The sequence below is a fragment of the Gobio gobio genome (genome assembly GCF_949357685.1).
Source record: "Gobio gobio genome assembly, chromosome: 13".
Taxonomy (NCBI): Eukaryota; Metazoa; Chordata; class Actinopteri; order Cypriniformes; family Gobionidae; genus Gobio; species Gobio gobio.
The window spans coordinates 26,052,503-26,068,589 of NC_137106.1; the positions used below are offsets into that span (position 1 = coordinate 26,052,503).

The 16,087-nt window shown below is 37.7% G+C and overlaps 1 protein-coding gene across 2 annotated transcripts; it reads right to left on the bottom strand.

The window, feature by feature from the left end:
• Positions 1 to 1,396: 1,396 nt before the first annotated feature.
• slc16a12a (solute carrier family 16 member 12a) lies at positions 1,397 to 15,725 on the bottom strand. Of its 2 annotated transcripts, XR_013817757.1 has the most exons (9): positions 15,426 to 15,540; positions 14,110 to 14,232; positions 13,338 to 13,634; positions 12,332 to 12,435; positions 11,276 to 11,419; positions 5,080 to 6,031; positions 3,930 to 4,189; positions 2,468 to 3,742; positions 1,397 to 1,658 (listed from the first exon to the last, which is right to left on the bottom strand). XR_013817757.1 is itself a non-coding variant. In XM_079833055.1 (7 exons), the coding sequence occupies exons 2-7, from the start codon at positions 13,598 to 13,600 to the stop codon at positions 3,606 to 3,608; spliced, it is 1,860 nt and encodes a 619-aa protein (XP_079689181.1). In that variant the 5' UTR covers positions 13,601 to 13,634; positions 15,426 to 15,725; the 3' UTR covers positions 2,468 to 3,605. The 2 variants fall into 2 exon arrangements, 1 of the variants encoding a protein (XP_079689181.1); XM_079833055.1 differs by lacking the exons at positions 1,397 to 1,658; positions 14,110 to 14,232 and having other exon boundaries at positions 15,426 to 15,725.
• Positions 15,726 to 16,087: the final 362 nt, after the last annotated feature.

Here is a 16,087-nt window from a genome sequence, read left to right on the forward strand (position 1 = left end):
GTGTTAACGGCCTGTAGCTTCCAGTACCTGTTCATTGCTTCCATTGATGTAAGAAAAACCTTCTTTGATCATGCGCTTATTGCATCTATATCTATTGTTCACATATGAGACAGAAAATACTTTCTTTTCTGAAATGTGGATTTACAGATGTGTTGTGTATGTTGTCTATTCTATTGTTTCAAAAACAACAATAAACATGTAATTATAAAATATTGTTCTCTTGAATTCTTTTTATTTTGTTGATTAGATTTACTGGACCCACTTTATATTAGGTGGCCTTAAATAATTTGATACAATGCACTTGTGTACATACATGTTTTTACATTGAACTTAAATTTGAAAAATGACCTGCATGTAATTACAGCTGTAATTAATTTCTGTAGTTACATTTGTAATTACACTGTTGACACTTCCCTTACACCTAACACTACCCTTAAACATTTACATTTACATTTAGTCATTTAGCAGACGCTTTTATCCAAAGCGACTTACAAATGAGGGAAATAGAAGCAGCTAGAGCAGTCTAAGGGCAACAATATCAACAATATGCAAGTGCTGTAACAATTCTCAGTTAATCTAGCACAGAACATAATTTTTTTTATTTTTATTTTTATAAATAAATTAGACAGATAGACAATGAATAGAATGATAAGTGCTATTCTCGATCGGTCAGGTGTTGCTGGAAAAGATATGTCTTTAGACGTTTTTTGAAAATGGCTACAGACTCGGCCGCACGAATTGAGATCGGCAGGTCATTCCACCAGGTGGGAACGGTCCAGGAAAAGGTCCGTGACAGCGATTTCATGCCTCTCTGGTATGGCACCACGAGGCGTCGTTCACTGGCAGAACGCAAGTTCCTGGAGGGTGTGTAAGTCTGAACGAGCGAGTTTAGGTATGTTGGTACAGAGCTAGTGGATGTTTTGAAGGCGAGCACCAGTGCCTTGAATTTAATGCGAGCGGCTATTGGTAGCCAGTGCAGACTGATGAGGAGAGGCGTGACGTGTGCTCTCTTAAACTTACCCATACCACCACACCTGTTCCTAACTTTACCAGTAACCCACCTCAAGTGTTTTGTAATGAAATATGAACACAGTAAGTACATTGTACTTATTTTTTTTATGTAAGTACATAGTAGTTAAGTCCACCCTAATATAAAGTGGGACCGATTTAGTTGACCTGCTCAGTAGATTTTGCAATTGTGTTTTCATTGTGAAGTAACATACAAATTAAAACCCTTTTCCCACAGTGTGTAATTAAAACATGATTTTCTATTTTACATTTTCTTAAGGGAACTTTGTAGCTTGTCAGTGGAAAGACTAAAGATACATTGAGACAAATTGAATATTATTTGCTGTAACCAGCACAAATACAAGGTCACTTACAAAGAAATGTGTATTGTTGAGAATCATGAGGTATTTAATGTATTTTCTAAATGCAACAACAGATTAAAATTGTTCCCATTCTTGTCAAAAACTCATAATTCTATGGCACAGTATTGTTCATGACCTTTATATGAAATACAGGCTCTCTGATACTGCTTACATATAGTATCTAATATTATTTTGTGTTTCCTTGGCAATGATATAGCCATATTTTTCATGAGTCCATTAAAGGGTTAGTTCACCCAAAAATGAAAATTATGTCATTAATTACTCACCCTCATGTCGTTCGACACCCGCAAGACCTCCGTTCATATTCGGAACACAAATGAAGATATTTTTGTTGAAAGCTGAGGGCTGAGAAAGGCCTCCATTGGCATTCAGTACATTCACACTCACAAGACCCATAAAAGGCACTAAAAACGTCGTTAAAAAGTCCATCTCACTACAGTGGCTCTACAATAATTTTATGAAGCGACGACAATAGTTGTGCGCAAAAAAAAATCAAAATAACGACTTTATTCAAAAAGTTCTTGTCTTCCGTGTAGGCCTCGGACGTGAACTCACGAAGCACCACGACGCATGCGCGAGAATATGACGCAGATCCGGCGTTCGGATACATGACCCAAAAGCGAGGAGGAGATTTGTTTACAAGCAGAGGAAGACGCGTATCTACGCTATTGAATTCTACATTGATCGTGCTTTAGGTCTCGGTGTAGTGCTCAAAATGGGGCTAAAGTGTGCATTTCATGGATTCCCGAACGCCGGCGCTACGTCATATTCTCGCGCATGCGTCGTGGTGCTTCGTGAGTTCACGGCAGAGGCCAAAACGGAAAACAAGGACATGTTGAATAAAGTTGTTATTTTGATTTTTTTTTTGCACAAAAACTATTGTCGTCGCTTCGTAAAATGATTGTAGAGCCACTGTAGTGAGATGGACTTTGTAATGACGTTTTTAGTGCCTTTTATGGGTCTTGTGAGTGTGAATGTACTGAATGCCAATGGAGGCCTGTCTGAGGCCTTTCTCAGCCATCAGCTTTCAACAAAAATATCTTCATTTGTGTTCCGAAGATGAACGGAGGTCTTACGGGTGTCGAACGACATGAGGGTGAGTAATTAATGACATAATTTTCATTTTTGGGTGAAGTCCTTATCGGAATGGTGAGCAGGCTCACACTGAATATCCACTCATAAGTCCAAAGAAAGCTCTGCAGATTGATGCAAAATTAGGAAAGCTCCATTTAACACATTTTCCATTTTAAAACATTCTGCAAAACATAAAAAAAAACGACATATAAAATGCGAAAATAAAAGAAGCAGATTTAATCTGAGCCACAAGCTATCATATTGATAAGAGTACTTAAATGAATAACACTTTTATGACACTGAATGAGGTCACATTTGATTTGAGTGTTTTAAGGCCAGTGAGCTTGACCGTTTGTAAACAGTAGTGCATGTAGCTGTAGACACAACTGTTCAAAAGGTTGGGGTCAGTAAGATTTTTACATATTCAGCACAGACACATTAAATCGATCAAAGGTTACATTGAAAGCATTTATAATGTTACCAATGATTTTCTATAGACAAATTGTGTTCTTCTAAACTTTCTATTCATTAAAGAATCCTGAAAAAACTATCACAGTTTTTTTTCATTTTTATTATTAAGCAGCACAACTGTTTCAACATATATTTCACAATACTGCTCATGCACTATTTGTGATTCAATAAATGCAGCCTTGGTGAGCATAAGAGGCTTCTTTCAAAAACATTAATATATCTTATAGAGCCCAAACTTTCGAATGGTAGTGTACATTATAAATACATTGAGATGTGAATGGAGCAGTAGACATGTAACAACTGGGCAAAGGACATCTGTTCATGTGTCTGATCAGCCAGTCAGATATCTGCTTGAGAGAAACAAATGAGTTTCTTTTGTAGAAAACTCATTAAAATATGTGGAACATTTGATAGAAGTTACTCTCAAGCACAGAATTTCACCTTTAAATCACCAAATTCTTAGTAAAATCCTGTATTTTGGCAGTAAAGCCATCTGTTTGAGCTTGCGTTTATGGCAGTCCATCTGACTGATGAGAGCTTTGGATCAGAAACATAGAAAAACTCTCATATAACCCTGTTTAACTCCGGTGGAGGCAGTTTTATGTGTCTTGACAGCAATATTGCTGTACTTTTCTACTGCTTTAGAAATCTCCTGTACCTGGTTGTGAGTCAGTTTAAGCAAGAGCTCCCTCTAGTGCAGCGGATGATCACTCTCACAGCAGCCAGAATCACAGCACTGCAGATCAGAGAGACTCCACTGAGGAAGAATGTAGCTGTGTAGGACCCTGTGTGATCCACTAGCCAACCTGAGCGAGAGAGAGAGAGATTTCATAAAGCACTCTGATTTAGTTAAATAGACTGCAGTCAAATACAAATGAATAAGCAACTGTATGTGTAAACAGTAACTCTGTAACTGCAGTAACTTGGCATGTATTGGAAAATGAGAATCTGTCTGTGTGTTTGTGAGCGTGAAAGAGGTACATTTTCTCTGACCTCCAATAGGTGGGCTGATGAGGTAGGGGATGGCATGGAGGAAGTAAACAATTCCCAGAGCTGAGGTCAGGTGGGTGGAGCTGACAGTGTCAGAGGTAACCACAGGAATAAGTGCCACATAAGCTCCATCAAAGTAGCCGTAGATGAGAGAAAAGGGGACGAGGAGGGAAAAATCACTCAGCAGAGGCAGAAAGAGACAACTTAGCCCTTCTGACCCCACAGCCAGCATGTAACTCACCACCCTATAAGGCCTCAAACACCTGAACATAAACACACAGAGTTAGATGGGAATCGTTAATAATTACAGTAATAAACAGTTCCAGTGTTTTTAGTATGTTCAAGGACTTAACACAAAAAAACAATAATACATTTTTAGAAAATACGAGTTTGTTCCAGATTTTGATGACATTTCCGTGCTTTTGTCCTTTTTCAGTCTATTTAACCATAGAGTCGGTATGAAAAAGAAATGTTTAGTCACTTTTGCTTGAATTTAGTTGAATTAAATCTGCAAAGGTCAGCCGCATAGACATTGGTTGATAAAGTGAGATTAAATATTTAAAGTATTTTTGTGCTATTTAACATATTTAAATATTGCAGCTTTGAGTAATATTTCTGAGTTTGCATTACACAGTTTTTATTCATTTTGAGGAATCCTGAATTTGTTTTTTGCCCAAGTGAGATGAGTAAATGCATTCTACAACAGCAGTTTCATGTTTGAACAGCGCACACAACGCCTCTGCACTTACTCCTGATTTCTCTCAGCATGGGGACAAGAGATGTGTCAGTCAATAAATGGGAAAACAAAGTAACTTGCATTACTTATTTGACGAAGTAACTCAGTTATTTTGTTGTAAATTTAAAAGTAATCTGATTACTTGCAATGTGTTAACCCAAACACTGTACATTAGTAGACATAAATGTGATTTCAAAGCCAGATTCAAGTACCACAAATTTAATTCAACATCTAGGGTGATTTCAGGGTTATTGGGACACTTTTTGCCATTGAGATGACTTGGAAAAAGTGTCCCAATCACCCTGAATTCACCCTACCTCCATCAAGTGAACCGACATCTAGTGTAGATACAGCTCTTAAATTTCTGTAATATTGCAATTTATGAGAAAATAAGAAAAAACTAAATCATAAACTTACTTTCTATCAGCAATCCATCCAAAAGTGATAGTTCCTACAATCCCTGACACTCCAAGTATGGACATGAGTAATGCTGCCTGTTGAGGGCTGATGCCTGCACTCAGTGAATATGGCACAAGATACACAAATGGCACACTGCAACCATATGCAAGGAATAGGAAGGACACCAATAGCAACAGGAAGTCTGGTATCAACAGGAAGGAATATTCTCTCAATACAAGTTTCCTTATGATAGACCATACATTTTCCCTTGACTCCTTTAGTATGTTTGTGTTTACCAACTTTGATTGCGCCAGAGTGGTGTGGTTAGTGTTTGCTTCGAATTTTGATTCTGGGATAGATGGCAAGTCATCTGATTGTACTAAAGCTGGGACTGAGATGTCCCATTCATCTGTGCTTCTGTTCACAGTCTCTGCGTCTTCAGGGGGATCACGTCTATGGTTTAGCTCCTCATCGGAGTGTGTTTGCTTTGCATCAGAGAGCCCTGACTTATCTGCCTCCATCTGTTCTTTTCCATCCTTCAGCATATCCTCAGCTTGTTCTTTTTCCCCTCTGTCTTTCATCATTTTATCCGGATCTATATGTTTTACCTCCGCTGATCTCTGTTCCTGTGCACTCAATTCAACATTGAGGACTACATCAGCAAGTTTCACATTCAGCAAATTAACCTTTTTGTCACCCTCCAAGTCGATCTCCTTCTGCCTCCCTCTTTGGCCTTCCAAAGGCCTCATAAGGGCTCCACAGACACACAGGTGAGACACCAAACCCCCCAGAATGAGCAGTGCACCCCTCCAGGAGAAGAACTCAATGAGGAGTTGCACAGTAGGTGCTAGTATGAAGGTTCCAATGCCGCTGCCTGACATGGCGATCCCGTAAGCCAGCGCTTTTCTCTCGCTGAAGTAAGAACCCACCATGGCGATTGCAGGAGTGTAGCTGAGAGCAAATCCCACACCTATGCAGAAAATCAGGAAGGTTAGTATACAAGAATACTATGCATAGCTAGTTTGTTGCAAATTAAAGGTACACAATGCAACTTCTTTTTTCAAACTTAATTTTTTTTTTATAATACATAATTAATTCATCATGTGTTTTTGTCTTATCCTGATCCACTATTATAAAAGAATGTAAGCCTATTATAAGTGTTTTCATTTTAGACTTGACAGGGTGGTTTTCGCAGTAAATTGTGTTTTTACATCACTTGCCCGTGCGTGTCTCATAATATTCATAAAGAGGAAAAAATGTATGTGTGTATGGTGTAGGAGTGACATAGGTTATTTGTCACAGTGAACAAGAAAGGTTGACATTGAGCATGCTAAATCTCAAACCTCTGGGGAATCACCAGTTTTAAAATAATGCTGAACAGAGGAGAGCCATAATAAAAAGAAAATTAACATTGACTTGGCTTTTCGGTGAACTGAGGGATTTGAAATGTTGTAAAGTTATTACTCAACAGGTGAGTAAAGTAGGCTATTTTATTAAACAGATAAATTACCATTGCTCTCAAACAGAGTTCATTGTAAAGCATTATCTATTGTTTACGGTCATTTCATTATGGTTGTTGGTGCTGGAATTTATTTTCAAGGAAGTACCGTGTCTATTAATCAGGGTTCTTGCAGGTTTCAGAAAGTCAAATTTAAGACCTTTTTAAGACATTTTAAGACCATAAAGATTGAAATTTAAGACCTATACGACGCATTACCAAAATTATTTAAATCAAAGAAATAATAAAAAAAGCAATAAAGCAATGACGTTAGTAACCCTCCACAGCCAACAACGAGCCAAATGCCCAAAACCTTAGGCCCAAAATGAAAATAGGCTAAAACAAACTTGCCCTCAAATAGAATAGATTACAAAACAGCATATTAATAGCCTAATAGAGATTGAACAGGGCATGCACTAGGGAGATAGGATAAACTAGGGATGCACGATTTGGGGAAGATATCTAATTGCGATTATTCTGGTTAAAATGCAAATGTTTTTTCGTTTTTTTACAAATGAAAAGTGTATGCATATAACATTTTATATATTAATGTTTATATATTAACGAGACTAATAATAATGATTATATTCAATAAATACAAATATTTAACAAAATTAGAAATACTACTATTACAATAACATTTTAATTATTAAAAAATTTAAAATAGAGTATTTAAGAATAAATATATCAATATAATAATAATACTAATAAAATAACATTTATATTTTACAGAAAACTTATTTTACAAAAAAACCTGCTGGGTTACCTGTTAATATGCAGACAGCCTATGACTAAAAATCATTAGAAAGGTCTAAAGATTTATTGTAAAAAATAAAATAAAGAAATTCTGTGCTTTTTATCTGTGATATAAATTTCTTAAAGTCTATGTATTTAATATTAAATATGAGCCTCTTATGCATCCACTGTGGGGGAAAAACTGTACATTGGAGAAAAACATATGGATTGTCATATAAATTTATTAGATAAATCAGCCTTAGAGAAGTAATCGTTAGCCCTAATGTGAAGCTAGCGATGTAGGATAAACTGAAGATAGAAACGCTTTGACTGATGAAACGAAGACAATAAACACGACTGCATCAAGCTATGGTGTATTTGAGTTCTTCAAGCCTTCACTATTGTCATAATAATAAGGTATGCAGTGCTGATTGAGTGCAGACTTTATCACTGTTTAGAATAATATAAAACAATGCATGTTTGCCTCATTCTGTCCAGAAAGATACAATGTTATTAAATGTAGACATATTTTGCGGGCAGGTAATTGCATTTATCACGAGATTTGTACTTTTATCACCGAGTACGTGTACCAACACCCCCAGAAAGGACTACAACACACCGAACAAATGTGCTGAGGGCGGCGCAGCAAAGACTCTAGAGCTCCGCTTTCGCGATTCGATACTTTTTTGCTACAGTGTAACGTTAATAACTTTCTGCGGCCAGCATTTCTGGAAATGAACGAGGATAACACTTTTTTTAAGACCTAACTAAATTAAATTTAAGACCTCGGGTGAAAATCTGGCCGTTTTTAAGACGTTTTAAGGCCTTAAATTTAAAAATTAAAATTTTAGACATTTTAAGACTTTTTAAGACCCCGCGGGAACCCTGATTAATGTCTTCAACTATTCATGAGATCCTTTCCATCTAAACGGTTTATATCTCTTAAGCCTAGTAGTGCACATTTTATGAGCAGTAGGATGGACATATCCATCCACAGTCACACAGAGCCGAAGCACAACCAAAACAATGTTCTTTCGCAAAATGCATGGAGTTTTGTTTTGTTTTTAACCACTAGAGGGCCAAAAGTTACATAGTGTACCCTTAATATATAGTGGGGAGAATGAGTATTTGATACACTGCCGATTTTGCAGGTTTGCCCACTTACAAAGCATGTAGAAGTCTGTAATTTTTATCATAGGTACTCTTCACCTGTGAGTGACGGAATCTAAAATCCAGAAAATCACATTGTATGATTTTTAAGTAATTAATTAGCATTTTATTGCATGACATAAGTACTTGATACATCAGAAAAGCAGAACTTAATATTTGGTACAGAAACCTTTGTTTGCAATTACAGAGATCATACGTTTCCTGTAGTTCTTGACCAGGTTTGCACACACTGCAGCAGGGATTTTGGCCCACTCCTCCATACAGATCTTCTCCAGATCCTTCAGGTTTCGGGGCTGTCGCTGGGCAATAAAGACTTTCAGCTCCCTCCAAAGATTTTCTATTGGGTTCAGGTCTGGAGACTGGCTAGGCCACTCCAGGACCTTGAGATGCTACTTACGGAGCCACTCCTTAGTTGCCCTGGCTGTGTGTTTCGGGTCGTTGTCATGCTGGAAGACCCAGCCACGACCCATCTTCAATGCTCTTACTGAGGGAAGGAGGTTGTTGGCCAAGATCTCGCAATACATGGCCCCATTAATCCTCCCCTCAATACGGTGCAGTTGTCCTGTCCCCTTTGCAGAAAAGCATCCCCAAAGAATGATGTTTCCACCTCCATGCTTCACGGTTGGGATGGTGTTCTTGGGGTTGTACTCATCCTTCTTCTTCCTCCAAACACGGTGAGTGGAGTTTAGACCAAAAAGCTCTATTTTTGTCTCATCAGACCACATGACCTTCTCCCATTCCTCCTCTGGATCATCCAGATGGTCATTGGCAAACTTCAGACGGGCCTGGACATGCGCTGGTTTGAGCAGGGGGACCTTGCGTACGCTGCAGGATTTTAATCCATAACGGCATAGTGTGTTACTAATGGTTTTCTTTGAGACTGTGGTCCCAGCTCTCTTCAGGTCATTGACCAGGTCCTGCCGTGTAGTTCTGGGCTGATCCCTCACCTTTCTAATGATCATTGTTCCCCCATCGAGGTGAGATCTTGCATGGTGCCCCAGAGCGAGGGAGATTGACCGTCATTCCATTTTCTAATAATTGCACCAAGCCGCCAACAGTTGTTGCCTTCTCACCAAGACTGGTAATACCACAAACTTGTTTCTCCTCCTGAAGCCTTGTTTATACTTTCGTCTGGCTACGCAGCGCGAGCCTCTGCTGACAGCGTGCGCGTGCGGCTCGTTCGTTCAGGGACGTGTTTATACTCTACGCGCTCGCCGTTGTGCTATTCTTGACTTTGGCTGAATCTGAAATCGACCCCTAAACCCTCAATCACTATTCCCTACTTTAGTCCACTAATACAGTTCACTTGAAGGAGTGAATGAAAACAAGTAAGCGAATTCGGACAGCCGCTGTGTGTACATCGGCTGTACACTCGTTATTGCGGAGCAAAGTGGGATAGAATGAGTGCACTCAATAACGTCCACTTTGGTTAATTCGGACCACTACAAATGGCTGTCCCCTCAAATATCGCCCTATTTAAGGGTATAGGGGGCGATTTCGGATTCAGCCATTGAAACTACACAGAGAGGTAATGTTACTCTGCATCAGTGCCTTATGACAAAGCATCTAAACGGTAACAGTTACAAATAAATAACGAAGGCACTGCACCTTAATGTTAAAGGGAAACTTCAGTGATTTAGCATTAAGCTTTGTATTTAAACTGGGTCATTTATGCAGTAGAAATGTGAAATTATTTTTGAATTTGGTGCCCTCTAGGCTGAGAAAAGACAGAAAATTTATTTTTGTCTCATGTGGATGAAAGACAACAACTCACAGAATGCACTTGCTTCGCTGCCCTACGAGGCCACTCCGTACACCGTCATTTTGATCTTCATAGCAATACAATCATTTCGTTCAGTTAAAGAATAAACACTACAATTAAAAACGGAACGTGTCTTTTCAATAAAGTGTGAGAGAGCCGAACGAAAGTCACGGCACAGATGCAGCAGTGTCAGATTTCCTCAGCAGTGTCAGATTTCCTTCATCACGAAGAGCTGAGGTAACGTTAAGCGCCAGTCTGGCACGTTTTCAGATCGCATATGGAAGCTAAACTATCACAGGAATTCATTGAAAAGTTGAAACACTCACTTTACTCTGCACCGCGCTCCGTTATTATGATTGTCCGTGCGGCCGTCTGTGTCTTACATTCTGTGCGTGAGATCTCTCCCCTATGAGCGGAACAGCTCCATCTAGTGGCTGTAGTTTTAGCCTCTGGCCAAAAAATCCTCAGATGACGCAAAATGACGATATCTGCGTCATCGGAGGAATTTTTCCAGAAATAAAATGCATAATTCTCTCGTCTCAGGGGGATATGAGGGGGGAAAGTACCATAATTTGAATATACTACCGGGTTTCTACTGATACAAAGCCTAATGCTAAATCACTGAAGTTACCCTTTAAGAGATAATTAAGTGTTCACTGTGATTTTAGACTTCATATTTTAATTATTTGAGTGTTTTCCATGGTTGTGTTGACATTTCTGCCTTTATAACTGAGGGGATTGTAATCAGAGAAGGTTAAGTTTAAAATAAAAATGTTTAAATGTAAAATATTTTTCTCCTGGTCCTTATTTTAAATAGGTCATAAAACATATAATAATTATCGATATCTACCGATATGAAACACTTATATCGTGATACAGTTTTCAGCCATATCGCCCAGCCCTACTTTGTAAGTAGGAAAACCTGCAAAATCGGCAGTGTATCAAATACTCTCCACTGTAATAGCTACAGGGGAAATTATGATTATCAGTGCAGTTGAAATAGAAGTCTCTGTTTGAGTTTAACTGCTGTGTGTGCATCTGTATCAAACCTGTAAGAACACCCAGTGTAAGATACAGGAACTCTACACTGGTGGCCAGAGAGCTGAGCAGCAGACCAGCAGAGGAGAGAAGTCCACCAATCATGACAGCTATACGAGAAGAGAGGCGGTTCCCTATATAACTACCCAGTGGTGCTACAAAGAGAGAAAGAAAGAGAAAAAGAATGAGGTGGACTGCATGATAGTGGAAATTCATATTATTTTCATGTTATGGCTGATAACCAAAAAATTCTGAACTATTTTGCATGTATAAATAAGAAACTAAATACTAAAATGTATCATTTTTAAAAGCTAAAAGTGAATTTACAGTATGAAAAATATATTTTTTTAGTTAGATTAGATTTAGTTAGAAACAAGTTAGATTACAGTAATCTAAATGTAAAAAGATGGGAAATGAGCATTCAAAATTAAATATTGACTGATAAATATACATTATCAACCTATACCAATAAATAAAAAAATTATATCAGCCCACCAACTGATATGGAACAGATACATTGTTCATCAAGCAGAAAAAAGATTTAACTTACCATTTGACTCATTATTTAAATCACTAAACCAACCTAATATTTTAAATCACACAAGAAATAATAGAAAATAGTATTAGGTATAAATAGCTCCTTAAGATCACCACTTTTTACAATGGCTTTTTACACTTTTTTTTTATTAAACCCATTACCGTTTATGTGCATTTATATGGGTGTTCATCTTCGTGATAAATGAATATTGTGTATGTAAGCATCACAATTTATATGATAAAATAATCTAACTGCTTAAACTAATTAAATAATCAATGGGAAAATAGATACCAAAAGATATACCTAAGACCCCCACATAAATATGAAAATGTGTTTCTGTGAATATTCTTTCCAGATAAATCTGGGTTAGGGTGGACTATGCACTGTAAAACTGTCAACACAGACTTTTTTAACTCAAAGTTCTCCTAAAATCAATATAGTTGAGCTTCCACCTATAAGTCACAGAGTTTTGCTATAGGGTGAACTGAACACTTGGAGATTTTTCTCTTTTGTCTTATACGGGTCTTACCACACAACATTGTAGTGCAGTCCAGCAGAGAGTGTATCCATGCAGTTGCAGAATAATCTCTGGAAAAGTATGACTGGAATTCCACAAAAAAGATGGACACACACCTGCAACCAGCACGAAAAATGGACAGATTTGAGGACGCAATATGCTAAAGGTCTTCTGTTGCTTACTGCAACATTCATTTTAGTCCTTTTAAGTATAACATTTTTTGTCAACATCCAAAACCAGGCATTTTTCCTGGGGTAATAACGTCTTGGCTAATGGCTAATCTTTCAAGAGAGACCATCAGAATTCATCTTTGCCATTTCTGCGGCCTTTAGTTTAATTTTGTCTCAATGAGGATATATTATGCTTTTTTACATTTTCAACATTCTTTAGCGTGTAATGAAGCATGTTTGAGCATGAAAAAGATCTACAAAGTTACAAAGCACAACATTACACAGCACAAAGTTCACGCCAAAGGGAGTGACTCTCTACATCAGTGAGCATTGTTTCTAATTTCCCTGAAACACTTCGATTTCAGTCTTGAGTTTTCTTCTGGGAGCATACATGTTACAGTATTTCTCATTTAAATAATTCCCGCCAAAGGGCAAGGCATGGTGGGGTTGCGTTAGTAGAGTGTTGAAACTCGCTGTCATGGTAAGGGCTTTGACATTTCTAAAAACATGTTGGAAGTAGTTGAACCAATTACAACATGCTGGTACAGCCGACCAATCAGAGCACATTGCGCTTTTGGAAGGAGGGGCTTCTTAGAGACAGAAACTAAAAAAAAGCATTACTGAAACACTGGAGGTGCTGCAACAATGTTAAATATGTGAATAACAATGTTTTTTTGAACATTCAAGCACAAAAAATGTATTCTAGTAGACTCCAAAAACAAGATCAAGACTTTCCTTAATATGGCCTCTTTAAACTGACATAATAAAGGTGATGTGAGGGTATCACCTTGATTCCTGGTTATCTAAGTGCTTATAAAAAACGTGTCTGAGGGGAGTCATGGACTGACCTAGTGACCGCACGTGTGCAAACGGTGGTGAGGAAACAGCCAGCCACGATCATCCAGCCCCATCCGCCATCCGGAGTGGTCGCTGAATGTGGGTTTTTTTCACTCGTCTCTAGACCTCTCTTCATCCTCTCCCTCACTCTCTCACTCCTTTCAGCCTCTTGTTTCCTCTTCTGTCCAGTTTCAGCTGGTTTTGCTTTCTTTGGCTCAGTTTGGGACATATTTACTTGCTGTTTTTCTCTCATTCTGTTCCTTCTCGTTTTCATCTATAAGACACTTTTAAATGCCATCAAGCAAAATCTGCAACAGAAACAGAACATTTTTCAATGTTAGCCAACTTCTCAAATTGTATGTACAATCTAAATCAGTCTGTATGTAAAAAACAAATCTCTTTAAACTGCTTCAAATTACATTAAATACTAAATGTCTCTGAGACAGTTCAGACAGAAAATTAACATTCTTGTCATCATTTACTCACCCTTGTGTGAACACACAACTCAGGATTTACCACTCTATGACTGACTGATTAGTGAGAAGAAAAAAAATTAGCAAAATTGTCCCAGGCTGAGTCTGCCCTGCTACATATACACTCTGAGAGGTTTCCATGATACAGATAGTGACGAAGTTACTACACTAACTAGTCTGATTCAAAGGGAGGCAAAGAACACAGTGTATCTTTATCAATGCCAAGAAAGAGGGCCAAAAGTTGATACCCAAAAATTAGTAGACATGAAACAAAGCTTCATTTAAACAACAAACTCCTGACAATAATTACCAGAGATAGATTTTTGTCCTGGACTCGCCTCGATCTATGTCTAGTAAACAGTCAGACCTGATGCGATGACTTGCAGTCTTTCAATTGAAGATTTAACAGGCCGCCTCACTGAAGGAACATCTTCTACGTGACAAAAGGTCAAAATAGCTCCAAAAGTTTAAAGTGAGCAAGATGTTGTTTTAATTATTATTATTAATTATTTTACTATTAACATAATTTAAGCATTAACCCTCATCCTTCTCTCGGGTCCTTTTGTCCTGAAACTCACAGTGTTCATTGGAGTGGTCCAAGTCCCTATGACTTTTGTCACACTTGAACAATGAATACACACACACACAAAAAGAATTGACTGAGTTTTGCGGTTGAAATTTAAAAAAAGTAACAAATCCTTCCCTAGCGGGTCATTTTGACCCCCATTGGAATAAATGGAATGGGAGGAATGCTTTAGCACAGAAAAACATTTAAAAAATTCTAAAAATTAAAAACTAAAAATGCTAAAACTTTACCAAAACATGATTTTATAATGTCTACATGTGTATCTGAATGCATTCTGAAGAAAATGTTAGGACCCAGTGGAACTGGTCATTTGCTCCATATAAAGCTATAAGGCCATCTAGTGGCAAAAGTCATGAAATACCATGTTATATTATTATTTTATCACAAGAGGTCGGCAAAGACACCCAATGTAAGATGTTTTGGGCTGAATTAAAAGGGTTATGCATGAAAGTGTGAGTTCAATTGAAAGAATGTGCTTAAATTACTATTTATTTATTATTTATTGATACAATCTAGATATTTAAAGGTAAATAGATTAAAATAAAAATAATGCATTTAATGCATTAAACAAATAGAAAAAAATATTATCAAAATGAAATAAGCTTTCTGGACAATAAAAAAATTAAAATAATTTTAGGGCTTCGGGTCATTTTGACCCACGAGGGAAGGATTTGTAACAAAGTGCGAGGGAATGATGAGGGTTAAACTGACCAAAAGTGTCAGTAAAGACAAAAGATTTCTACTTAAAAACACGTTATAGTTACAATTATCAATAACTAAATGAATGTAGCCTAATATGCACTATCAGTAAGTGAAACAAAATAATTATTCATTGATAAGTTGTAACCAGAAGAGGTCAGAAGAGTGAACGTAAAAATCATCATTCTGGATCAATGTAGGTAGGCTACAAACATAAAAATAATGTTCAATGAACAGAGGAGAACAGTTGTGTACAATCACTTGTGGAGCTTTTCTGAACAACGTACAAACAACAAAATACATGACTGAGCGTTTGAAGTGGTAAAAGGGAACACACTTACTTTGAAGCACATTTCCAAGTAAACAGAATCCAGAGCAGACGAAGAACAAAAACAACCACCGCTCTCCTCCAAAGTGTGGTACATTGGCGCACATGGCTCTGCTGCATCACTGCGCGGCGTGCGCGCTCGCTTGGACAGCTCAGCAGGGCGGGAACTCTCTTTTAGTCAAACTCTTACTAGTTAGCTATCAAGCAATATCAAACTATACACTAACGTTCCTTGATAGATATATTTAAAATGTAAATCTGTTATGAATGCACTGATTGAATTCAGACCCTTTGTGGTTACTGAAGTGTTTGAAAACCCAAGAGAAATATATATTTATATGTAAACAAAAATAAAAAAACTGTACTTTTAAGACCCCGCCCCCACCGTGTGTTTTGAGTTCCTGGGGTTCAATTCCAAACTTAACTGAAGGGATCAGACAAGAGATAGCAGGAGAACAGCGATTTGCCCATGCATATTACCCTAGGGGGAAAGGTGATCACTCTTGCTTTTGAAAAACATTTATCTGGTAAGTTGGAGAAGCGGGTAGTGAATGGTTTAATTGTTCTTGACATTTTTGTCCTCGTTCCTTCTCTCGGGTTCAGTTTAGCGTATTTGACTGAATTGTAAATTTGTATTATCAACTATTAAGACAAAATTAATGAAGAAAAAGGTGG